Raw genomic sequence first — 26,601 nt, forward strand, 5'->3', positions numbered from 1 at the left:
ATTTCTAATGCAGAGGTTGCAGGTTTGATCCCTCATCATGGAACTAAGATCCCACATGCTACATGGCACAGCCAAAAATTAAATTAAATTAAAAAAAAAAAAGGAAATCCTTATGCTGTTACAAGTTGTGGTTGATTAAAAAATTCCTCTTAATAAATATATGTTTCTTTCCTACCTTAATACAGCATGGTGAAGGTTGTAGAAGTTTGCGTGATTTGTGTCTGACTCCATTGAATGACTAGTTTTCAGATACCTACTGCGTGCCAATCAGCTTGCTGGGCATTGAGGATATAGCAGCACATAGGACTTGCTAGCAGGAAAGACAGACTGCCATTAAACTTGCGATGACTACAAGGTTTATTGAAGAGCATTACAGAGAAATCACTTATTGGGAAGTGCATAGCAGAAGGAGGGCTTCCTTGGTGGCTCAGACAGGAAAGACTCCGCCTGAAGTGTGGGAGACCTGGGTTCAATCCCAGGGTTGGGAAGATCTCTTGAAGGAGGGCACTCAAGTATTCTTTCTTGGAGAATCCCCATGAACAGAGGAGCCTGGCAGGCTAGTCATGGAGTCACAAAGAGTCAGACACGACTGAGCAATTAAGCACAGCACAGCAGAAGGAACGAACCTAGACTGGGGCTCTGGAAAGCTCTGCATGGGAAGGTGATATTTAAGCTGTGCCCTGAAGAGTGGATGGCGGCTGGCTCAGGTGAAACTGTCTTATCAGACTACTGTACATGTTTTTCTCCCATCAGCTGTACTTACACTGTTGTTTAGCTTTCCAGAGAAAGAGCTGAGTTTCCCATGTGCTGTCACGTTCCCAGTGGGATGTTACAATGGCTGTGATTACGATTCCAACCGCAGTGCTCATTCTACAGCACTGTAGTTGTGGGCAATAAAGACAATTGGGCCTCTTGGTAGATACTTTGAAGATTTTGGATTAAAAATTGTTTTTCCTGATGGGTACTTTTCCTTGATTTTGCCTGTTTGCCTTCCAATCACCGAACATGTATTCAGTGCTTTGTAATGACCTGTTGGCTGATTCGGAAAGAGAGAGACTATTTTTGGTTAGTTGAGAAGTTCTGACTCCCCTCCTTCTGATTCATTTGGGTTTTGTTGTAATGAATTACCTTTTCCTGACATAATTGATTGCTTTAGGACTATCTTCTAAAATGTTGGTAGTATTGATAGAAACCTGCTAAGATGTGTGATAAGAATCTAAGCATTCTGGAATAGCATCCCAGTAAATTCCTACTGAAGTACTAATGTGTGTGTATAGTCAGGAGGGCAGCCGTCCCCAGGAAAATTAACTATTAAAGGAAAAAGCTGCAACCTATCACAGGAACTGAGGGAGGAAACTACCCCTGTTGTCTGGGTAGAGTATGTCTGAATCCAAAATATCCCAGAACCAGGCCTGGTGTTGAGTGAGCAGATATCAGCAGCCATCTTGGCTAAAGACACAGGGAGATGGAATGTGTATGACCTAGGTCCATTGTTCCAAACTTGAGAGTTGAAATCTGGATGAGGACTAGCTTGTCAGTCTTCAGTTTCCAAGTAGGCTTCTCATCACTAATGTGATTTTTGCTGGGTAGGTGTTTTAAAAGTGTACTTAAGAAGCCATTTGACCTTGGTTTTTTTCTAGATAAGCATTTGCAGTTGTTGGTTTCCAAGAGTGCTGGTTGTTTATTTAAAAGTCTAGATGAGATTTGCTCCCAAGGGTAGGTAGGGCAGCTGGGTACAGCTGTGTGGTCAGTGCACCGCACAAAGGCAGGGGCCTAACTGGGGAGGAGAAGCTGAAGTCCAGACCAGCCAAGAGGAAGGATGCTTCTGAGTGATTTGTCCACCCAGAGGGGGCACTGCCTGTAATTTATATAAGGGCATGGATTGGACTAGCAGCTCCCCAGCTCAGCCACTATTGAACTCATGCTCGCAGCTAACTCTATGACTTATACAAAGAAAAATGGGGTGATTCTAGGTAATTTTTTTCATGGCAAGAAATGTCTGTCCAATCCAAATCTTCTGCTTTCTAGGCTGCATGCTTTCTTCTACAAAATATGGCTCAGATGTTACAAAGTGATATTTTCACCTTGAAGCTTTCCAGATAAATCACTGGGATTTCCTGTGGGAAGTAACATGTGAGTCAGTCTCGCAGAGTCTCTCTTCCAAGCCTGCCCTGTCTTCAGGTTCACATGCCTGGGGTGGCCAACAGGCGGGATAGGTGACACTGTATGGATTTCAGGGCCATACGCTGTGTTCCCTTGGAATTCATCCTAAGTCAGTATTTGACTAGGGCAGATGCTGCCAAAGAACTGTTGGTAATGTACAGTTCCTCCTTCCCCGCCTGGCTGCAACATGTCACAGAGTCTCCAAACCCACATCTGGCTGCTCTGCTTGTACTTAGCATCTTGCAGATTTCCCTGCATTGATTTACACAGGGGCTCAAAAAAAAAATTCATGTATCAAACATTTATCAGATACCTACTCTACGTAAAGCTCTGTGCCAGTTTTGGGGAACCATACAAAGTCACAGGAGATATTGTTCAAATATTTCACATGAAAGCAATGAATGGCTATCAGTGGTTTCATATGGTTCAACTAAGATTACAAGCCTGGAGTCGGAAGAAAAAGGTAGGCTGAAGCCCTGGCTCCTCCATTTACTGGTTGTGTGACCCTGAGCGAGTTTTCTAACCTCCCTTTTTTTAGTAAAAGGAGAAAGTGGCCTGGATTACCCTAAGGTCTTCCTTTCAGGACCTTAAAATTCTAAAATTGGCCAACCAGGAAAGAGTTTTGTTGTTGTTGTTGTTGTTGTTTTTGCCAAAAAGCCACTCAGTGGGAAGCATGAAGAAGATAAATGGTAACATATCTGTGTGTTTAGTAGTGATTTCAGAGGACATGGCAAAGTTTTAAAAATAAAATTAATTTTAACTGCCCAATTTAAAAATACATATGTAGCATTGCTAGGAGACTCAGGTTTGATCCCTGGGTTGGGAAGATCCCCTGGAGAAGGGAATAGCAACCCACTCCAGTATTCTTGTCTGGAGAATCCCATGGACAGAGGATCCTGGAGGGTTGCAGTCCATGGGGTCGTGAAAGAGTCAGACATGACTGAGTGACTAACACACATATACGCACATGTAGCATTACACCACAAACCATTGCCATTTACGCATTATACAGCTGTCTTTTGCAAAATCTGTAAAGTTGGACAAATTAGAGCACAGCACCATTTTCACTAAGAGTTTTAACCTACGAAAAAGAATTCTCTTTACATTCTCTTTACAGCAGCAGTGATTTGTAATTTTTAAAGCACTTCTCACATACATTTTCTGATCTGATACAACAGCCCAGTAGGCCAGGCTGTATTATTTTCATCCACTTTTTAGGAAACTAAAGGTTGGAGAGCTTAAGTGACTTACTCAAGACCACTGGCTGATAAAGCTAGCCAGAATTCTAGTCCTGTTCTCTCTCTATCGTTGTTATTCCTGTATCACTTCCACACTGACTCTTCACCAAGAGCAAACCAAAAAGGGGCAGATATGGGGAGGAAAAGAAAGACTATAGAGGTAACTGGAAGCAGATTGAAGGATTTCTGGGTGGAGCGGCTCTTTAACAATTCTTTTTCATTGGGACAAAGGTAAGGTGGGAAAACCTGCCCTGGTCACTGAAGCATACAGCTATGGTCACTCCAAGGGGGAAAACACCCTAGGCTGGAAGTGCAATGCCCCATCCCAGTAATTAACATTATCTTCTAGTGGAGGAGGGCATCTTTCTCCCTTCTTTGAGTGTGGCTGTTGTGTCATCATGGAAATTTCAGCTGCTATAGCTGCTGCGGTAACAGTGGTATCATGGATCCCTTCAGTACTTCAGGAATTCCTTAGGCAATCGTGCTAAAAAGTTAGTGTCAGATGCTCAAGAGGAGATGCTTCCGGTGCTTCTGCTGCTGACAAGGCACTAGGAGGAGGCTTTCAGGACTCAGCAGCAACGTGATGTTTCATCAGGCCCCTGTGGTATGGCCTCCTAAGACCCCAGTTTGCTGGTAGTGGATGCCAGAAACCTCAGTTCATAAAGGCATCTTCCTTAAGACTGACATGTAGGATAGTCAGTCGCTTGATACATGAAGTAGGTGACCCAGAGAAAAAAAGACTACTAGTCTGGTGTCCACATATGGCTACACATTAGAATTGCCTGGAGGGCTTTTACAGTACTGATGCCCAAGTCACACCCCATACAAACTCAATCACCATGTCTGTGTGAAAGCCAGGTACCACTGTTTTTAAAGACCGCTGGCTGATTTCAGTATGTATTAAGTTTTGCAGTTAATGGGCTAGCTAACAATTTTTACAAGATCACACAGCTGCAGAAAAGAACTTACCATGGTTCAACTCCATTGTTTTTAACTGAAACTGACCTTTGCCCTACAAATGAAGAATGAGTAGACACAGTGTCCTTCACAATTAACCTTCAGAGCGAATACGTTAGCCCCAGTTCACCAGTGGAGAATATGAGTGTGTTTCCACTTGGCCTTGTAAAATGTGGAAGGAGGCCCTTCTGGCAGCATTCATACCAGTTGTGGGACATGTAATGACAATCACTCAACAAGTATCAGTGGAGGCCCTACTGTGTACTGGGCTTGTCCTAGGCTGTATCAATAAATGGTGAGCAAGGAACATAAGGGTTTGCCCTCCCAGAGCTTATTAGCTAAAAAAGGACCAAGATAAAATTCAGTGATTCCAACACTTTAGGGTTAAGACTTTAAAGGGAACTTATTTTATTCATTTGCCCCAGGCCTTGTTTCTTCAAGAGGATTTGTGGCAGCAAACACACACATAATGAAATTGTTTGAAGATAAATAAGAAACAGAAATCAAGACTAGGGAAAATATAAATAAGAGTAGAGAGACAAGAACAGAGGAAGAAAAATTCATAATTATGCAAATCATAAGGATCCACTTGGGCTTAACCTCAAATTTGGCATAAAGTATCCTGGCAGCCATATTGAAAAGGGAACCATGGTTAGTTATAAAGTTTTTGTTGTCAGAAAGACAAAAAAAAAACACCCCTAGTTCCTCAGGGGAGGAAAGGCTTTCCTAACACTTGGCTCTTGAGGAGATGTCTCATGTGGAGCTTCATACAGTCTCCTATAATGACTGCAAAAAGTAGATTTTATAACTGCCGTTCAGACCCTGCAATAAAAGTGAGGACTTAAAACTAAAATGTAATTTAATAAACCCATTTCTGTCATGAGTAGGTGATCAGAAGTAAGTTTATTGAGGCCACATATATGTCCAGATGAACAGTGACTAGAAGTTGGGGTACCTGGAGGACACCCTTATAACAGTCCTCATAATTTATTTCTACTGGGATTTCCATAGACATATGGTTATATTTTCAATTTTCTAGGGTAGGTTGAAAGGGTAGAGTTATTCCATGTTGTGGATAATGGAATGGTTATATGAGGGGTCAGCAAATATTTTCTGTAGACAGCCAGATAGTAAATATTTTAGCTCTCATGAGCCAGACAGTCTGTCTTAACAGTTCAGCTCTGCAGTTGTAACACAAATCAGTCATAGACAACACAGAAATGAACAGGCATGGCTGTGTTTCAGTAAAACTTGATTTATAAGAACAAGTGGCAGGTCAAATTTGGCTGACAGACTATATCACTAAGCCTGAGTTTAACCTAAAAAAAATAAATAAATAAAAAGCAAAGTATATTACTGGTATTTTTTTGTTGGAATTATGGAACATTTTGAAACTTGGTAAGTCTTGGTCAGTGGTGATTTTGGCCTCATTATTTAGTTGATAGCAGGTGATGATACATGCTGGAGAGAACATGGCTCATGCTGAGGCTGCAAATTCATAAAGTTCACCAGAGCAATGTGCAGACCCCAAAACAATCCAGTACAACTATTCGTACATCCAAGTGATGCTCAACAGTCATGGAACTATCAGGTTGTTGCAGCACAGAGCTGGACTCATTCTACATATTTTTTTGGTTCCACGTGGAGAAAGAGAATTGTTACGTTCCTCACTGGGAGGTCTAACAATGCAACGTGGATTCTCTATTAAGATCTCCTTAGGAAAGAGAGATGACATTGACATTGAGTTATTTCCAGCAACTTGATGTGTGCTATTCACTCCTTTAGCATCTTTTCAAGTACAAAATCTATTTCAAACTACCCAATGTAGATTCTAACCGAACTTCCATGAGTATAGCCAAATATATGGCTACACGCAGGGGAAAAAAACAAACAGCAACAGAAAAAACATCATTTCACTGTAAAAAAAGACTTAGCTATGAGCAGGTAATAAACCATGTTGATGGTTTATCATGGCCTGCATTCTTAAATACCCTCTGATGCTGGGAAAGATGGAAGACAAAAGGAGAAGGGGGCAGCAGAGTATGAGATGATTTGATAGCATTGCCAACTCAGTGGACATGAATTTGAGCAAACTCCAGAAGAGAGTGGAGGACAGGGAAGCCTGGCATGCTATAGTCCAGAGGGTCACAAAGAGTCGGACAAGACAGCAACTGAACAACAACCACAGTGGCCATAAACTTACTTGGGAGGTTAATTGTGTAATGGAGCTACCTTAAAGGGTTAAGTCCAAGAGGTCATCAGAAGAGCTGGCTTCAACTGATTTAGCATCTGCAACAAGAGGTGCTTTAGGGCTTCAACCTTGAGGTTTTTAAAAACATGGCTATGAATACAGTGGTGGAACCAACCTTTGAGGTTTCATTATCAGTCTGTACAGAATTTCATATATCATACTTTCTGGATAGCAGAGAAATTGGTTTGTTTGCTCCATTCAGAATTTCCTAACTATTCACTTATCCAGCAACACAAGATGGTTAAGAAAATAGTTTTGCTCATTGTAATAGAAGATTTTAGGCTCATGGAGAGCACATACTGTCTTTATCTTCATATACCCAGGTCTTAGCCCTGTACCAGATCTATGAGGGTCACTGTAAAATGCATGCCCATGAATGACTTCTGGGCAAAACTATCCTGTTTGCAAAACTTGTGCCACAGAGCAATGGAAAGCACATTCCAGGAAGGGACACGGCTCCTTGTTATTACACAAATTGTGGCAGACATTGAACCACTCAAAAAGAGATTAAACTTTTAACTTTGCAATTGGAACAAAATGTGCTTACAAAACTTAAAAAGCAGAGGGGCACAGATGGAATCACAGTGTTTCCCAGCAATATCACCAGATGAGGGTAGGGGTAAGGGATTAGCAATCAGGTTCATGTGGCATGTATGAATATTTTTATTAATGGCTTATTCTTGACAAGCAGGATTTGAGGCCAGAGAAGTTTCCAAGTAAATTTCTTGGGAAAATGTCTGCTATCAATTTGCCTGAGACTTCTACTTTTTCAGAATCAACAAGCAACCAGACATATTATTTTGTTCCTGCCTCTCTTTCCTCTGGCCCCTGTCAATATGCTTATTTATAACAATAACTTTATCAGTTGTCTCAAGAAAACAAATTTTCTTCAACAGAAGTCACACAATGTGATCTCACAGTCATATTTTTTAAAATGTCGCTGCCACTAATAAGAGATGCATAGAGAATGGATGCTGTTCTGAGCCAAAGTCAAATACTGGGCAGTGTGTGAGATACTGCTGCAGCTCTGCCCCCACCACACACTGGTGGCCAGGTCTTACGAGCAAGAAGGAAAAAGAGAACCAAGAGGATGAGGCTGCACATAGAAACCCTCAAAACCCGGCCAAAGCTCCAGCCCTGAGCATTTCATTGTAGGACTCCATGGCTCCCAGAGAAGTGTGGGAACGTGGGCAGAAACAGAGAGGAGGTGAAGTTAAAGCCAAGTCTAACATCATATGGGGGAGCTTTGATGTGGATAATTTGTCTCGCTGTAACAGATAAATTGCCTATCTGATTGCATCCAGCAGGTTCCAAAGAGACAAACTTTGGCTCCAGTGACACTCATTAAATATCACCCCATCCTTGTTACCTCCACCTCTTTCTGATTTCCACGTTGCCAGACCAAGGGAGCTTGAGCATCTGTTCATAGTGTTGCTCCTAATCCCACCCTCCCCAACATTTCACCAGAAAGCAACAGAAACAGAATAGAGATGAATAGATAACCTTAGGGAGCATCTGGATTTACCTCACTGTCCCACTGGAGTGAGTATAGAGAGCCAGTTATAAATTGTCATGATGCTGAGCATCTTTGGAGTTGAGTCGCTCAGTCGTGTCCGACTCTTTGCGACCCCATGAATCGCAGCATGCCAGGCCTCCCTGTCCATTACCAACTCCCGGAGTTTACCCAAACTCATGTCCATCAAGTCAGTGATGCCATCCAGCCATCTCATCCTCTGTTGTCCCCTTCTCCTCCTGCCCCCAATCCCTCCCAGCATCAGGGTCTTTTCCAATGAGTCAACTCTTCACATGAGGTGGCCAAAGTATTGGAGTTTCAGCTTCAGCATCAGTTCTTCCAATGAACACCCAGGACTTATCTCCTTTCGGATGGACTGGTTCAATCTCCTTGCAGTCCAAGGGACTCTCAAGAGTCTTCTCCAACACCACAGTTCAAAAGCATCAATTCTTCTGTGCTCAGCTTGCTTCACAGTCCAACTCTCACATCCATACATGACTACTGGAAAAACCATACCTTTGACTAGATGGACCTTTGTTGGCAAAGTAATGTCTCTGCTTTTGAATATGCTATCTAGGTTGGTCATAACTTTCCTTCCAAGGAGTAAGCGTCTTTTAATTTCCTGGCTGCAGTCACCATCTGTAGTGATTTTGGAGCCCCCCAAAATAAAGTCTGACACTGTTTCCACTGTTTCCCCATCTATTTGCCATGAAGTGATGGGACCAGATGCCATGATCTTAGTTTTATGAATGTTGAGCTTTAAGCCAATTCTTTCACTGTCCTCTTTCACTTTCATCAAGAGACTTTTTAGTTCCTCCTCACTTTCTGCCATAAGGGTGGTGTTATCTGCATATCTGAGCATAGAAATATGCTAATCTCCAATGTCAGTGTTCATCATTTTTACATGTATATTTATTTGTTCACTGATCCATCCTCGATGTTCTTACTCTCAGGGCCTGAGGATCATTTTCTCTGATGCATCTCGGCTCATCTTCCGGCTCAGTTCCTCCAGTGGCGTGCGGGCCACCATCAGACTATATGCAGAAAGCTACGAGAGGGATCCCAGCGGTCATGACCAGGAGCCCCAGGTAACAAAACAGAGCTGTACTCTCAGCATAGTGTATCTTAAGGCTCATGGCAAATTTCAGGATCTCCAGTGGGCCTTTAGTGAGGGTGGTTTTACTTTCTAGAAAGGCATATGGATAGCTCTAGCCAAAGGCACACTTAGAATGACTCTAAGCAAATTTAACTCTTTCATTGCAGTGTTTGAAACAGAAAAATTGCTCTCGAGCATCTATGAGTTTAGACCAGCATTTCCCAAACTACTTGCTTCCCAACTGTCCTGTAGTTTTGGGATTGTAGTGACCTCAAGAGAGGCACCTTGTATAGATAAGTTGAGAAAATTTTGAGTTAGAGTCAAGCTGGTCAGACTCCTGAGAGCCTTGACTATACTCATTTAAATGGTCAATTCCCGGGTGTTTGGAAAGCTCCAGGTTGCGTGATGACCTTCAGGTGCCAGCACAGGCGCTACCCTGGACTTCCTCCCTGAGGTTGCTGCCTGGCCCAGCATGAGAAGAGGGGCCGGGGCTGCTCTGAATTTAAAGTTCGGGGAGGACACTGACAAAGCTGGGCTGGCCTGAGTTTAGCAGAGCCCTCTCAAGTTGTCAAAAAAGGGCTAATTAAAAACTCACTTAGAAGAGCAACAGCACAACCGTATCCCCACTCCCAAATTTGTTAAAGCTCCAGGCAACATTAAGTAATACCAGAAAACCCCCACTCTAATGTTGGGTACTTCCAGCCACACTGCGGGCTGCCTCTCCCTGCCTTGATCTCTAGTTTAACCTGGGTTTTGAAGCAGAATCCTCGATGAGATGGTTCCTTACGATGAAAACACTGGTTCCCTGTGCAGCGCTTCTTTTGTGCAGAAGGAGAGGAACAAAGAAAAAAAACTCATTGCTTCTCAGTTTAGTGATGCCCAGAATTTTTGGTTATAATTTGCCAAATTTGTGCCCTGGAAGGAATAAAATACCAGGAAGGGTTATCTTTCTTTGTCAGTAATTTAGTGGTTTTTAATTTTTAAAAAAATTGCCTCTTTCTTTGGAGAATCTCAAAGAATTTTATAAAAATGATACCATAGATTCTTACACCTGACCCTGTAACCAGTAGATCGGTCTGGAGTAAAATTATCTAAAACAGGAGACCCAGAGCTATTGTTAGGATCACTGAGAGTGTGAAGCGCAGAGCACAGGGCCAGCATTGAGACTCTGGCCTTTCCTTCTCAGGATCCCAGACTTTTCATGCAGGGATGTGCCACTGTCTGCCGGCATAATTTGTTAGTGAGTACTTTTCAGGCAAGATAGTACCTAATCGTGCAAGAATTGGAGGCCATATAAAAATTCCATATAAAACTCTTCTACATTTCATGTGGGAAGTGAGATTAAAGTGAGGGCCCGAAAGTCCAGAGCTACGTACAGGGTGAGGAATGATATTCCTGGCGTCACCAACTCTGACTCACTCTGACTCGAGGCCTCTGACTCACTCTGACTCGAGGCTATTTTTTCTCAACATTCTTTTCCCTATTTGCATGGAGTAAGTGGTTATGATGTTTGCTTATTTTTATTTACCTCTGCACCAAGTGCAGAAGTATGATGTCTAGGCCATTAGACATGTGTAAAAAAAATGCTATGCACATATGAGTGTCTTTCTGAGGTAGTCCCATAGAGCCAGATGGTGTTAGTCTTTCTAAGGCTTCCTTTGAAACTGAAAGCCATCACAGGCCTGCTGCGAGAGGACTGTGGTAAGTATCTACATCAGTCTGTGGGTAAAAAAAAATAAAAACATAAGTAATGCTGGTTATAGTCACCTTGGCTATGTTATTATCCATTCCATTGGTTTAAAAAGTCAGAAATCCTTTCATTGATACGGCTTTTCTTCTCATGACTGCTGTTCCCTTTCTAATCCTAAGTGAGGGTTTTCTCAGTCCTTGCTAGATGGGCCTCAGAATGTTAAACTTACGATCTAGCTAAACATTTTAGCTTAAAAATAGATTTCCTTATTCAAACAACAGACTTCATTGACTCATCAACTGCAGCCATATTGCATGATACAGTTCAGTCAAGATAAAATGTAGAGTAGATTTTAAAAGACATCTAATCCCCTAAGGAAAAGGAAACAGCATTTCTCTGCAGGCCCACCTGGCTCAATTACTGCTAACTGTACCTCGGCATCTAATTTTAACCACCGGGGGCCCCCTTCCAGCATTGCTTTCCAGGACCACTTGCCTCTGCCTTCCAAGAGCTCTGGAAGGAAAAGCCTGTGGTTAACTGTTAACAGAGATCAAAGATAAGACCTTCTGCTCCAGCTGCTAAGATTATTACTGGTCCAGGTTGGCCAGGCAACACCAGCTTGTGATGCTTTCTCAGTCACAGAGACCTCTTCCATCCTTCTAGCTTGTTCTGACTTACAGCCTGGAAAGCAGAGAACAGATGCCCCCACCCACCCTCTCCTTGCACTCAGAAGCCTACAAAAGTACCTCTCTAATCTATAGAGGTTCTATTGATACTCTTATTTTAATTCAACAGGTATTTATTTTGATGTTTTACCCACCCTAATTTAATACTATCTCCATTTAAGTTATTTAATAAGAAGATTCCCTTATTGTTGTTATTCAACAAGAGTTCTTCCTAGGTGGCATGGTGGTGAAAAAAAAAAAAATCCACCTGCCAATGCAGGAGATGCAAAAACCAGGTTGGATCCCTGGGTCAGGAAGATCCACTGGAGTAAGAAATGGCAACCTACTCCAGTATTCTTGCTTGGAAAATTCCATAGACAGAGGAGCCCGGCAGGCTACAGTCCATAGGCTGCAAAGAGTTGGACACGACTAAGTGCACATGCAGCGAGTTCGCTTTGACTAACTTATCAGCATCTGGCTCTTTTACTTTGCATGTGGATAGTTTCTTTTCCAGACATTTTAAACACATGTGAACAGAACATGTTTTAAACATTTATGCTGTGGTTGCCTTGTGGAAGTATTCATAACTATGTTGGTGATGCAACTAGGAAAACTTGTGATACAATCTATATGCACACAAGTCTCTCCTCCTGTGTGTAGATTTTCCATTTGGGTCCTTTTGTCTAACAGTAATTATACCATTTGTCTTAAGTTGTGTAAAATAACTTCTTATCTGCATCAGATTAAAAAATTCTGTTTATATACACCTGTGGGTTGATAGTGAGGGGAGAAAAAGGTGGGGAGGGCTCTGAGGAGATGAGGAGGCGCTTGCCTTGCCCTCACCCTGTGCCCTTGGTAAATGAGGAGAGAAAGCTTCCAAGTCCTATTTCTGGAAGATTACATAGTTTTAAAAATACAAGATTACTTTAATTTTACTGGCAATCAGTAGGGCTTCAGTGAACCCTCACACCAGCTGGGAATAATTTGGAAAAAGGGATGAGCCAAACTAATTTAAATTCACAGGTAACCAGAAACAGTCCAGTTGTTTCCATTTTCTTTCCCATCAAGTTTATTATCTCTGCCACTAAATTAATCTTTTTTAAACTTCTTTCCTTGTCCCTTTGAGCCTGAGGGTGGAGTAGCTAATGAACAATTAAAGATCCAAAAGGAAAAGGAAGGAGAAGTTTTGCTAAGGCCTGGGGTAATCACAGGCTGATAATCAGCTCCCTACTAATCAGCAGCTGGCTTTGGTACTTCAATTGCAGAATATAACCATGCCCCACCCCACCCAGTCTCTTGAAGGAGACGTATTTTCTCTAACCCTCCTTACAAATTGAGGAAATGTATGTATGTATTTCTGATAAGCTGTACATAGAATATTTTAAAAGCTAATATCTAAGTACCAGAAGTCTCTACACTGAATTTATCTGATATTTTCTTCTACCTGTTCTTATTATGACTTTATAATCTAGAAATATAAAGCCCAGAGCCCTTTTGTATTATGTTGGAAGAACATATAATTTATCATCTAAACTACAATACTTCTGAGAGTGAAATGGGGGCACTGATAATCACTATGTTGAGACTATCCCCAACACACCAAAACAGATGGTTCCTCTAGCTACACACCTCCATGCCATCTTAGATCTGCAGGCCTCTTTTCAGACAGGTTCTTAAAAGCATCAGCAATATAAGCCCAGTAATACAAAGAGAGCAGGCCAGAAGAGTTAGATCAGTGGTTCTAACCCAGATTGCACATCAGAACCACTTGGGGGCCTTGGTGAGGATACCATGACTGGGACTACTCCCAGAGACTGACTTTAATTATTCTGTGTAGGCCTCTAGTTTTAAAAAGCTTCCTATTAATAGGTGATTCTAATTAGATAAGCATATTAAATACTTATATATATATATATATATACTTGTATATGTATACAAGTATATATATATACAAGTATACATTAATATTCTTGTGTGTGTGTGTGTGTGTGCACATGTGCACGTACATGCGTTCCATCATGTCCGACTCTTTGCAACCCAATGAACTGTAGCCTGCCCATGAAATTCTCTGTGCGTGAAATTCTCCAGGCAAGAATGTTGGAGTGGGTTGCCATACTACAGGGGATCTTCCCAACCCAGGGATCAAACCCACATGTCTTGTGTCTCCTGCATTGGCAGGTAGATTTTTTACCACTGAGCCACCTGGGAAGCCCAAGATACTTATATACATATAAGTATATATTAACATACATATACTTTGGTATACATATGCTTTAATGTGTATAAGAATCACCTGGGGATCTGGCTAAGCTTATGCTGACTCAGGTTTGGGGAAGGCCAGAGTCTACATAGAGTTGAATTACTGTGATATTGAATGGTTTGCCTTGGAAACAAACAGAGATCATTCTGTTGGTTTTGAGATTGCATCCAAGTACTGCATTTCGGACTCTTTTGTTGACCATGATGGCTACTCCGTTTCTTCCAAGGGATTCCTGCCTGCAGTAGTAGATATAATGGTCATCTGAGTTAAATTCACCCATTTCAGTACATTTTAGTTCGCTGATTCCTAGAATGTTGACGTTATTTCTTGCCATCTCCTGTTTGACCTCTTCCAATTTGCCTTGATTCATGGACCTAACATTCCAGGTTTCTATGCAATATTGCTCTTTACAGCATCGGACCTTGCTTCTATCACCAGTCACATCCACAACTGGGCATTGTTTTAGCTTTGGCTCCATCCCATCATTCTTTCTGGAGTTATTTCTCCAATGATCTCCAGCAACATATTTGGCACCTACCAGCCTGGGGAGTTCCTCTTTCAGTATCCTATCATTTTGCCTTTTAATACTGTTCATGGGGTTCTCAAGGCAAGAATACTGAAGTGGTTTGCCATTCCCTTCTCCAGTGGACCACATTCTGTCAGCCCTCTCCAACATGACCCGCCCGTCTTGGGTGGCCCAACACGGCATGGCTTAGTTTCATTGAGTTAGACAAGGCTGTGGTCCGTGTGATCAGATTGACTAGTTTTCTGTGATTATGGTTTCAGTGTGTCTGCCCTCTGATGCCCTCTCGCAACACCTGCCGTCTTACTTGCGTTTCTCTTACCTTGGACATAGGGTATCTCTTCACGGCTGCTCCAGCAAAGCGCAGCTGCTGCTCCTTACCTTGGACAAGGGGTATCTCCTCACCACTGCCCCTCCTAACCTTGAATGTGGAGTAGCTTCTCTAGGCCCGCCTGGCCCGTGCAACTACCGCTCGTTGGAAGTGGGGTTGCTCCTCTTGGCCACCGCCAAGACCTTTTAGAACTAACACCCAAAAAAGATATCCTTTTCATTATAGGGGACTGGAATGCAAAAGTAGGAAGTCAAGAAACACCTGGAATAACAGGCAAATTTGGCCTTGGAATATGAAATGAAGCAGGGCAAAGGCTAATAGAGTTTTGCCAAGAGAACGCACTGGTCATAGCAAACACCCTCTTCCAAGAACACAAGAGAAGACTCTACACATGGACATCACCAGATGGTCAACACCGAAATCAGATTGATTATATTTTTTACATCCAAAGATGGAGAAGCTCTATACAGTCAGCAAAAACAAGACCGGGAGCTGACTGTGGCTCAGATCATGAACTCCTTTATTGCCAAATTCAGACTTAAATTGAAGAAAGTAGGGAAAACCACTAGACCATTCAGGTATGACCTAAATCAAATCCCTTATTATTATACAGTGGAAGTGAGAAATAGATTTAAGGGACTAGATCTGATAGATAGAGTGCCTGATGAACTATCGATGGAGGTTCGTGACATTGTACAGGAGACAGGGATCAAGACCATCCCCATGGAAAAGAAATGCAAAAAAGCAAAATGGCTGTCTAGGGAGGCCTTACAAATAGCTGTGAAAAGAAGAGAAGTGAAAAGCAAAGGAGAAAAGGAAAGATATAAGCATCTGAATGCAGAGTTCCAAAGAATAGCAAGGAGAGATAAGAAAGCCTTCCTCAGTGATCAATGCAAAGAAATAGAGGAAAACAATAGAATGGGAAAAGACTAGAGATCTCTTCAAGAAAATCAGAGATACCAAGGGAACATTTTATGCAAAGATGGGCTTGATAAAGGACAGCAATGGTATGGATCTAACAGAAGCAGGAGATATTAAGAAGAGGTGGCAAGAATATACAGAAGAACTGTACAAAAAAGATCTTCACAACCCAGATAATCACGATGATGTGATCACTCACCTAGAGCCAGACATCCTGGAATGCGAAGTCAAGTGGGCCTTAGAAAGCATCACTATGAACAAAGCTAGTGGAGGTGATGGAATTCCAGTTGAGCTATTTCAAATCCTGAAAGATGATGCTGTGAAAGTGCTGCACTCAATATGCCAGCAAATTTGGAAAACTCAGCAGCAGCCACAGGACTGGAAAGGGTCAGTTTTCATTCCAATCCCAAAGAAAGGCAATACCAAAGAATGCTCAAACTACTGCACAATTGCACTCATCTCACACGCTAGTAAAGTCATGTTCAAAATTCTCCAAGCCAGGCTTCAGCAATATGTGAACCGTGAACTTCCAGATGTTCAAGCTGGTTTTAGAAAAGGAAGAGGAACCAGAGATCAAATTGCCAATATCCGCTGGATCATGGAAAAAGCAAGAGAGTTCCAGAAAAACATCTATTTCTGCTTTATTGACTATGCCAAAGCCTTTGACTGTGTGGATCACAAGAAACTGTGGAAAATTCTGAAAGAGATGGGGATACCAGACCACCTGACCTGCCTCTTGAGAAAACTATATGCAGGTCAGGAAGCAACAGTTAGAACTGGACATGGAACAACAGACTGGTTCCAAATAGGAAAAGGAGTACATCAAGGCTGTATAGTGTCACCCTGCTTTATTTAACTTATATGTAGAGTACATCATGAGAAACGCTGGGCTGGAAGAAGCACAAGCTGGAATCAAGATTGCTGGGAGAAATATCAAGAACCTCAGATATGCCGATGACACCACCCTTATGGCAGAAAGTGAAGAGGAACTAAAAAGCCTCTTGATGAAAGTGAAAGAGGAGAGTGAAAAAGTTGGCTTAAAGCTCAGCATTCAGAAAATGAAGATCATGGCATCTGGTCCCATCACTTCATATCAAATAGATGGGGAAACAGTGGAAACAGTGTTAGACTTTATTTTTCTGGGCTCCAAAATCACTGCAGATGGTGATTGCAGCCATAAAATTAAAAGACGCTTACTCCTTGGAAGGAAAGTTATGACCAACCTAGATAGCATATTCAAAAGCAGAGACATTACTTTGCCAACAAGGTCCGTCTAGTCAAGGCTGTGGTTTTTCCTGTGGTCATGTATGGATGTGAGAGTTGGACTGTGAAGAAAGCTGAGCGACAAAGAATTGATGCTTTTGAACTGTGGTATTGGAGAAGACTCTTGAGAGTCCCTTGGACTGCAAGGAGATTGAACCAGTCCATCCTAAAGGAGATCAGTCCTGGGTGTTCATTGGAAGGACTGATCCTGAGCTAAAACTCCAATACTTTGGCCACCTCATGCGAAGAGTTGACTCATTGGAAAAGACCCTGATGCTGGGAGGGATTGGGGGCAGGAGGAGAAGGGGACAACAGAGGATGAGATGGCTGGATGGCATCACCGACTTGATGGACATCATGAGTTTGGGTAACTCCGGGAGTTGGTGATGGACAGGGAGGCCTGGCATGCTGCAGTTCATGGGGTGGCAAAGAGTCAGACATGACTGAGTGACTAAACTGAACTGAACTGAACTGAGAGTCTACATTTCTAACAAGCCCCCAGTTGTGTTGTGCTGCTGTTCCAGGGACTACACTTTGATCAGCAAAGAGTTAGATGAACCATGAAGCCCTATAAACAAGACCTTGAAAAAAATTTTATGGAGGAAGTTAATTTTTACTTAAGTTTTTCTCCATTTTCGGAATTCAGCTTTTTTTTAAAAAAAGTGCAGTTGATTGACTTTGAAATTTTTAAATGGCAGAAGGGGCAGCATCTGTTTTTAGTGCCCTTCACTGTCCTCTAGACTTCCCAGTTGCCCACTGGGCTCCACATGAATGTTTTCTAGACAGCTCAACTTGATGTGTGGAAAACTGAAGTTCTGCCATCACCTCCCCCTTCTCCCTCCAACCCCTGCTTCTTTCAGTTTCTTCATCTCAGTAAATGGCATTTTCATCCTTCTAGTAGGTTTGGTTAGAAATCTAGGATTCATCCTTGACTCCTTTTTTTTCTCCCTTTCCTACTGCACATCCAAGAGCAGGTCCTATCAACGTGACCTTCAGAACTCAGCCAGAGTCTGAGCCTGTCTTCTGCCCCAACTGTTGCCACCCTGGGCCAGGCTGCTCTCCTTTAGAGGCCTGCAGTGCTCTCCTTCCAGGAGGCCACAGACCTCCTTCCTTCCACTCTGTCCACTCCTGCGCACACCCTCGCCTCAGCACAACCACCAGAAGAATTGCTTTAAAAAACATGTTAGATCACCTCCTTGCTCTAAAGTCCTTCAGGGCTCCCCGTCTCACTCAAAGAATTGCCAGACCCCTTACTGTGATCCCAGACGCTGCTGGAAATGGCCCCTTTCTCCCTTTCACCGTATCTCCTCCCTCTCGTCCTGTTTCTCTCGCCACTCCAGCCATTGTTCGATCAACATGCGAAGAACACTCTGCCTCAAGACACTTAACAGTGGCTGTTTCCTCTGTCTGGAAATCTTTTCCCTCTGAAATCTTCATGACCTGCCCCTCATTTCTACATGAAGGTTCCCCTGGCCACCCTACATAAAATAGCCCTCACAGCTGAGTGCAGTTTAGCTCCCTTGCCCTGCTTTACTTTTCTTTGTAGCTCACAGTCCCATTGCACATATATATTTACTTACTTGTTTTATTGTCTGTCTCCACCCAGTTGAAGAAAAGCATCAGGAGGCCAGGGCTTAATTGTTTTCACTGCGTCCCTAATGCACAGAGTACCACCTGGCATACGGTAAATGTCCAGTACAGTTTTGCCAAATGAACAAAACATACAGTCCCCCACTTATGATGGTGCAACTTGATTTTTCTACTTTCTGATGGTGTGAAAGCTATGAACTTTCAGTAGAAACTGTACTTTGAGTTTTGACCTTTTCCCAGGCTGAGCCTTACCTCCTAGTCAGCCACACAGTCTCAAAGGTAAACAACCGATACACCTACAACCACTCTGTATCCATACAAGCACTCTGTTTTTCACTTTCAGTACAATATTCAATAAACTACATGAGTTGTTCAACACTTTATTATAAAATAGGATTTGTGTTAGAGCAATTTGCCCAACTATCAGCTAATGTAAGTACTCCAAGCATATTTAAGGCAGGCTAGGCTAACTGATGATGTATATGTTAGGTGTGTTAAATGCATTTCTGACTTATGGCATTTTCAGCTTTATTGTTCCCTCAATCAGTCACTAACTAGTGTCCGACTCTTTGCAACCCCATTGACTGCACCATGCCAGGCTTTCCTGTCCTTCACTATTTCCCAGAGTTTGCTAAAACTCATGACTATTGAGTCGGGTGATACCATCCAACCATCTCATCTCTGTCACCCCCTTCTCTTGCTTTCAAGCTTTCCCTGCATGAGGGTCTCTTCCAGTGAGTCGGCTGTTTGCATCAGGTGGTGAAGGGTGAAGTATTGAGTTTCAGTGTCAGTCCTTCCAGTGAATATTCAAGGTTGATTTCCTTTAGGATTGACTGGTTTGATCTCCTTGTAGTCCAAGGGACTCTGAAGAGTCTTCTCCAGCACCATAATTTGAAAGCATCAGTACAAAGTGCTCAGCCTTCTTTATGGTCCAGTTCTCACATCCATACATGACTACTAGAAATACCATAGCTTTAACAATACAGATCTTTGTCAGCAAAGTGATATCTCTGTTTTTTACTACACTGTCTAGGTTTGTCATAGCTTTCTTTCCAAGGAGCAGTCATCTTAGTTTCATGACTGCAGTCACCATCTGTAGTGATTTTGGAGCCCAAGAAAAGAAAATGTCACCGCTTCCATTTTTTCCCCTTCTACTTTCCATGAAATGATGCGACCAGATGCCATGATCTTTGTTTTTTGAATGTTGAGTTGTAAGTCAGCTTTTTCACTTTCCTCTTTGAATTCATCAAGAGGCCCTTTAGTTCCTCTTCACTTTCTGCCATTAGAGTGGTATCATGATTTGCGTATCTGAGGTTGATGCTTCTCCCAGCAATCTTGATTCCAGCTTGTGATTCATCCAGTCCAGCATTTTGCATGATGTACTCTGCATAGAAGTTAAATAAGCAGAGTGACAATATACAGCCTTGTCTTATACCTTTCCCTATTTTGAACCAGTGAGTCGTTCCATCTCCAGTTCTAACTGTTGCTTCTTGTTCTGCATACAGGTTTCTCAGGAGACAGGTAAGGTGGTCTGGTATTCCCATTTATTTAAAAATTTTCCACAGATTGTTGTGATCCACACAGTCAAAGGCTTTGGCATAGTCAATGAAGCAAAGGTGGATGTTTCTCTGGATTTCCCTTGCTTTCTCTATGATGCAACAGATGCTGGCAATTTGATCTCTGGTTCCTATGCCTTTTCTAAATCCAGCTGGTACATCTGGATGTTCTCGATTCAGATACTGATGAAGCCTAGCTTGAAGGATTTTGAGCATAACCTTACTATCATGTGAAATGAGTGCAATTGTATGGTAATTTGAACATTCTTTGGCATTGCCCTTCTTTGGGATTGGAATGAAAACTGACCTTTTCCAGTCCTGTGGCCACTGTTGAATTTTCCAAATTTGCTGTCATATTTAGAGCAACACTTTAACAGCATCATCTTTAAGGAGCTGAAACAGCTCAGCTGGAATTCCATCCCCTCCACTAGCTTATTTGTAGTAATGCTTCCTAAGGCCCACTTGACTTCATACTCCAGGATGTCTGAATCTAGGAGTGTGACTACACCATCATGGTTATCTGGGCCCTTAAGATTGTTTTGTATAGTTCTTCTGTGTATCACCATATCTTCTTAGTCTCTTCTGCTTCTGTTAGGTCCATACCATTTATCATATCCATCCTTGCATGAAACGTTCCCTTGTTATGTCCAGTTTTCTTGAAGAGATCTCTAGTCTTTCCCATTCTATTGTTTCCTCCCTTTCTTTGCATTGTTCATTCAAGAAGGCCTTCTTATCTTTCCTTGCTATTCTCTGGAACTCTGAGTTCAGTTGGGAATGTCTTTCCCTTTCTCTCTTCCTTTTTGCTTCTCTTCTTTCCTCAGCTATTTGTAAAACCTCCTCAGACAACCACTTTGCCTTCGTGTATTTCTTTTTCTTTAGAATGGTTTTGGTCACCACCTCCTGTCCTGAACCTCTCTTCTGAACCTCTGTCCACAGTTCTTCAGGCACTCTGTCTACCAGATCTAATCCCTTGAATTTATTCATCAACTCCACTGTATAATAACAAGGGATTTGATTTAGGTCATACCTAAATGGCCTAGTGGTTTCCCCCACTTTCTTTAGTTTAAGCCTGAATTTTGCAATAAGAAGCTCATGATCTGAACCAGTCAGCTCCAGGTCTTGTTTTTGCTGACTGTATAGAGCTTTTCTCCATCTTTGGCTGCAAAGAATATAATCAGTCTGATTTTGATGTTGACCATTTGATGAGGTCCATGTATAGAGTCATCTCTTGTTTTGTTGAAAGGGAGTATTTTCTATAACCAGTGTTCTATTGAGAAAACTGTTAGCCTTTGCCCTACTTCATTTTGTACTCCAAGGTCAAACTTGCCTGTTACTCCAGGTATCTCTGGTCTTCCTACTTTTGCATTCTGATCTCCTATGATGAAAAGGACATCTTTTTTGGTGTTAGTTCTAGAAAGTGTTGCGGGTGTTCATTGAACCAGTCAACTTCAGCTTCTTCAGCATTAGTGGTTGGGGTGTAGACTTGGGTTACTGTGATGTTGAATGGATTGCCTTGGAAATGAACCAAGATCATTCTGTTGTTTTTGAGATTCCACCCAAGGACTGAATTTCAAACTCTTTTTTTGACTATGAAATGTCTATTCCATTTTTTCTAAGGGATTCTTGCCCACAGTAGTAGATATAATGGTCATCTGAGTTAAATTCCCCCATTCCCGTCCATTTTCGTTCACTGATTGCTAAGATTTTGATGTTCAGTCTTGCCATCTCCTTCTTGACCACGTCCAATTTACCTTGATTCATGGACCTAACATTCCAGGTTCCTATGCAATATTGTTCTTTATAGCATCAGACTTTATTTTCACCACCAGACATATCCACAACAGAATGTTGTTTCCACTTTGGCTCAGCCTCTTCATTCTTTCTGGAGCTGTTTTTCCACTCTTCCCCAGTAGCATATTGGACACCTGCCGACCCAGGGGGATCATCTTCTAGTGTCACATCTTTTTGCCTTTCATGCTCTTCATGGGGTTCTGGCAGTAAGAGTACTAGAGGAGGTTTCCCATTCCCTTCTCCAGCGGGTCACATTTTGTGAGAACTCTTCACTATGACCTGTCTGTCTTGGGTGGCCCTGCACAGCATGGCTCATAGCTGCATTGAGTTATGCAAGTCCCTTTGCCATGACAAGGTTGTGATCCTTGAAGGGGAATTATCAATTAAAGAGTTTTTTTAAAAAAATCATTAAAAGAATAACATTCTAAATACATACCAGTTATGTTTTATACCTAATAGGAAAGTGAATGGTTAAAAACTTGGAGAATGAAGTTAGAAATTGAAATAATGTGTGTGATTGTGGAAGTTGGAAATACATTGGAGCTCAGAAGTGACACATAAATGCACACTAATTTAGACATTCATTTTTTATATGAAAGTGTATATATATATGTATATTATGTATACATATGGTACATGTTTGTGTATGTGGTATATATGTATATGCTCTGCTGTGCTTATTTGCTCAGTCGTGTCCAACTCTGCAACCTCATGTACTGTAGCCCACCAGGCTCCTGTCCATGGGGAGTCTCCAGGTAAGAATACTGGAGTGGGTTGCCATGCCCTCCTCCAGGGGATCTTCCCAACACTGAGATTGAACCTAGATCTCCTGTAATGTAGGCAGATTCTTTACCATCTGAGCCACTAGGGAAGCCCATATATGCATATACATCATGTATACATATGGCTTTGGAATCATACTAGGTAAATATGTGTCAAAAACACTGTGTTGCATTTAAAAAGAGAGCCAGCACAGGGATGTATTAATAGACATGCATGCAAGGAAAACCTTAAATACTTCATATTTGTCCTCATAGTTTAGCCTGTATTGCTGTGGTCTGAAAGTATAGGGAGGGTGGGGTGATGTAGAGAGAGTTTAGAGAAGAAACACCCGGTTGAAGAGTTGGGATGTACACTCTTTGGCCAAGTTAAAGAGTTGGCTCATTTTGCTCTAGAGAGACAGCCATGACCTGGAGGTATTCAGGAATTTGAAGAATAATATGATGCTGAGAAAGATGACCAGCTGTTCTCCATAACTGATGAATATGTAATTTGAGGAAATAAATTCAAGCTGAATTGGAAAGAATTCAGACTGTCTATTAGAACAATTTCCCAACTATGAGGGCTCCTGCCCAATTAAGATGGCTGGTCTGTGTTTTTCTGGAAGTCTCCATGACCACATAGATTCAAATAATTTTTAGAAGTGGGCAGGGATGGAAGGGGCAGAAAAGATAACATTTCTATATGTTCTTCAGCCTAAAAATTTTGATTCTGTGATTATTCGTTTAAAAAAAAAAAGAAGTCCTAATTAGATGGATTAGATTTCCCTCTAGTGGCCTACAAAGGAATTCAGTACAACTGTGTTCTCACAGATCAGAGTCACTAGGAGCCAAATTAAAATTGAGAAGTAAACATGTATGGGTTTTCTTTTTTTTTTTTTTTTTTTATTTAGGCGAATTTTCCTCTTAAATAAAACATCAAACAGTCCTTATTTTTCTTATTTGGATGTTGATGTCTGGACTCATGTTCTGCCATTACTGTGATTGTTTTCCCTGGAACCGAGACCCTTTCCTGGGATGGTCATCTGACGGTGTGTGATAAACTCCCTTGGTTTGGTAATTTGGCAGGATTGTGACTAGTGACTGTCACAATCCAGGGCTGTTTAGGATTTTGATGACAGTGGGCCTTTCCCTTGGCCTCTGCTGAGATCACAGTTCTCTTCAAGGTACTGAACACATGCTGGCTTGGGACAGAGACCCACCCTGTCTACCGGCACTGTGGTCATTCTAGGACTAGAGGGAAAGTATGTTCCTTGTTGACAGCTTACTGCCACTGTAAGCCACTCATGTCAGTCCCACCAACAGAGCCTATCTCAAGTCCTCCTTTTTTATATACCATATAACCCCCCTCCCCCTGCCCTTGTTCCAAGTCTCCTAAAGGCTATCTTGGTATTGCTGATTTATCCCAAGAACCTAGTGGTCTTAAGAAGCAGAAGAGCTAAATGTCATGCCTTGATCCTGACTTTGGGTCAAGTTTGAATTATTGTTTAGAGACACACAGCTCTGAAAATAAATTATATTTCCTCTCCCTATGTCCCCATGTGTCATTCAAAATAAAAAACAAAATTAGCTTTAAAAATAAATGTAAGGAAATCTAACAACACTTAGACTTGTTTTTCCTTATGAGGCTTTTTGGTGCTTCTACTTTGCTGCGCCCAAAGCACATGTTTAACCAGCTATTGGTTAACCTGGTGCTGTTTCTGTACACAAATCAGAGCCTTCTGGATCTTGTTTACTCAGCCTGAAAAGGGAGCATGAATGAATTTGCCTTGGTCACACAAGTACAGAGGGTCACTGGCTGTAACTCCTCTCGCCAGATGAATGGATTTGACAGGCTGCGACCAGCACAATCTGGCTTTCCCAGCATTCTCTTTGTTCCAGCCCAGATGCACAGCACAACCAAGTTTTCGTGCCTTTCAGCAAAAAGCTACTGAAGGCTCATTGGCTGGCAGTGATTCAGGCTTTCTTTGAATCAGTGCCCTTATTTGGTGGATAGTAAAACTTGCGCTCATAAATAAGAGTGTATCTTGGCAAATTAACACTGGTGGTGAACCTGGAGATTGTCTGTGACCTTCAGAAGAAGGCTCAGGAGGAGACCATGCACACAATCAGCCTTAGGAGGAGGAAGCATCACCCGGGTTCCCCACCATGATCACACTTTTTCCCCATGATGAACGCAAGATCTGGGCAGTCAGGTGAGGAATATACCTGTTTCACTCTCCTGTCTGCTCTTAGCTGATTTTAAGTTTGATGCCCTAATCTTCAGAAGAGACACCCTATTGAAGAAGCAGAAGACGGTATTGAAGAAAAGATGGGTTCCCCATCCTTTGTTTTTGCTTCCCGAGAAAGTTGCAAGGTGGGACACACTTTAGAGAGCAGCATTTCACTACCTTGAAGAATGCTTAGGCCTTAGGCAGGAGGGGAAAGCAATGGAAAGTTTATGAAACTCTTGCTTTACTATTATTGTTTTTGTTTGGGGGGCAGGAGTGGTGGTTGGTTAGTTTCATTTCTGAGCATTTTTGTTGGTGGAAGTCACTGTGTCAAGGCATTGTTTGGTAAGTATTCCAAACTTAATTATAGGGGGATGGGAGGTAGATGAGGCTATGAGAGTGTCTTAAAATATAGGTTTTATTACTGTTTGCGTATGGTGAGGCCAATAGATTAGGACATGATTTGTCACTGAAAAGATAGCTTGTTACTCACCATTCCCAAGATGAGGGGCCAAGTCACTCCATACAAGGCCTCAGGAGGAAGCACCAGGATTGGTTATGAGGCAGAAGGAATGTGGGGGGAAATGTAGGTAAGAACTTTTATTGTGGTTTCCGTGAAAAGGAAGAAGTGAGGCAGGGTTCATAGGCTTAGAATTGGCTAGTCTGAATAATTTCAGCAGGTTCTGGGGTATAGACACTGTTCTTAGTTGTCCAGCACCTGGCTCTGGGGTCATTAGGGCTAGGAAATAGTGGTCTGAGTTTGAGAGCCCAACAAAGGAGATGGTTGGGGTATGTGTTCTGGATTGGTTGATGTGATTATGAAAGGTGTGCTTCCAAGAGAGCTATTTGCTATTTCTAGAAATTAGCTAACCCTGAAAGAGCAGTCCCTTCCAATGTCAGCAACATCCTGAGACGTCAAATCATCAGAATGAAAGACATGTCTAAGACAAAGAAGTAAAAAACACAGTCACTTTTTCAGAAGAAGAATATTGTGAAGGCATCAAGATTTTGTTTTTTTATATACTATATTGAGGCCAAATAACCCAGTGTTGAAAGATTGGGCTTCAGAATCCTACATCTTTGATTTTGAGCCCCAGTTCTGCCATTTTCCAGTTCTGTAATCTTGGACAATTAGTTTCTGTAAATTTCAGTTACTTTATCAATCACAGAGGAATAAAAATACTTTTTATTTCATAGGATTATTGTGGTGATTACATGAAATAATTTATATAAAGTGTTTTGGACATGCTTGGCACATAATATTATTGTTCTTGCCATTATTTTTATTAATAGCAATGTAGACCATATTTCTAATCATGTGAGGATCAAAAAGGCCCAAAGTAACTAGTAATTTGTTTTGAAAATGAACTTAACCTGTCGTGTCTTATCATCTTCCCTTAAATTCTCTGAGGGCCAACTGGATCTATGGGAGATGTCCCAAGAGAACTGGCAGCCACTAAGGATGTTGGTCTTATGAGAGTGTGCCAGGGCTCTGTGACACAATATTTTAGTTACACAGCACTGTTTTGAAAGGTTCAGAAATGAATTTGAAATTCCTTTCCTGTCTCTCCATTCTCCTTTCTTTTTCTCACTCCTCCCATTATTGAGAATTGGTAAATTCACGGAGCTAGTGGAACTAATTTGCCACCTTCCTGGCTTGATGCAAGAGGTACTGAGTCGGGTTGTTCAATAATTCTGTTTTATCCAAGATAATGTGTAATTGGTTGGTTGTTCCCATCTCATTTGCAGGAGAAAAAAAGATGATTTTAAAGACTAGAGTAAGTGTGAGATACAGAAAAGATTT

At 41.9% G+C, this 26,601-nt stretch overlaps 1 protein-coding gene across 1 annotated transcript in view; it reads left to right on the forward strand.

The window, feature by feature from the left end:
- PGM5 (phosphoglucomutase 5) overlaps positions 1-26,601 on the forward strand; it is a 191,525-nt gene that overhangs the window by 144,209 nt on the left and 20,715 nt on the right. Inside the window, exon 10 of the mRNA XM_044939932.1 lies at positions 9,076-9,210. Coding sequence (XP_044795867.1) covers positions 9,076-9,210 — 135 coding nt within the window. The remainder of the gene's footprint in view (positions 1-9,075; positions 9,211-26,601) is intronic.

Source organism: Bubalus bubalis, chromosome 3, assembly GCF_019923935.1.
Source record: "Bubalus bubalis isolate 160015118507 breed Murrah chromosome 3, NDDB_SH_1, whole genome shotgun sequence".
Lineage (NCBI taxonomy): Eukaryota > Metazoa > Chordata > Mammalia > Artiodactyla > Bovidae > Bubalus > Bubalus bubalis.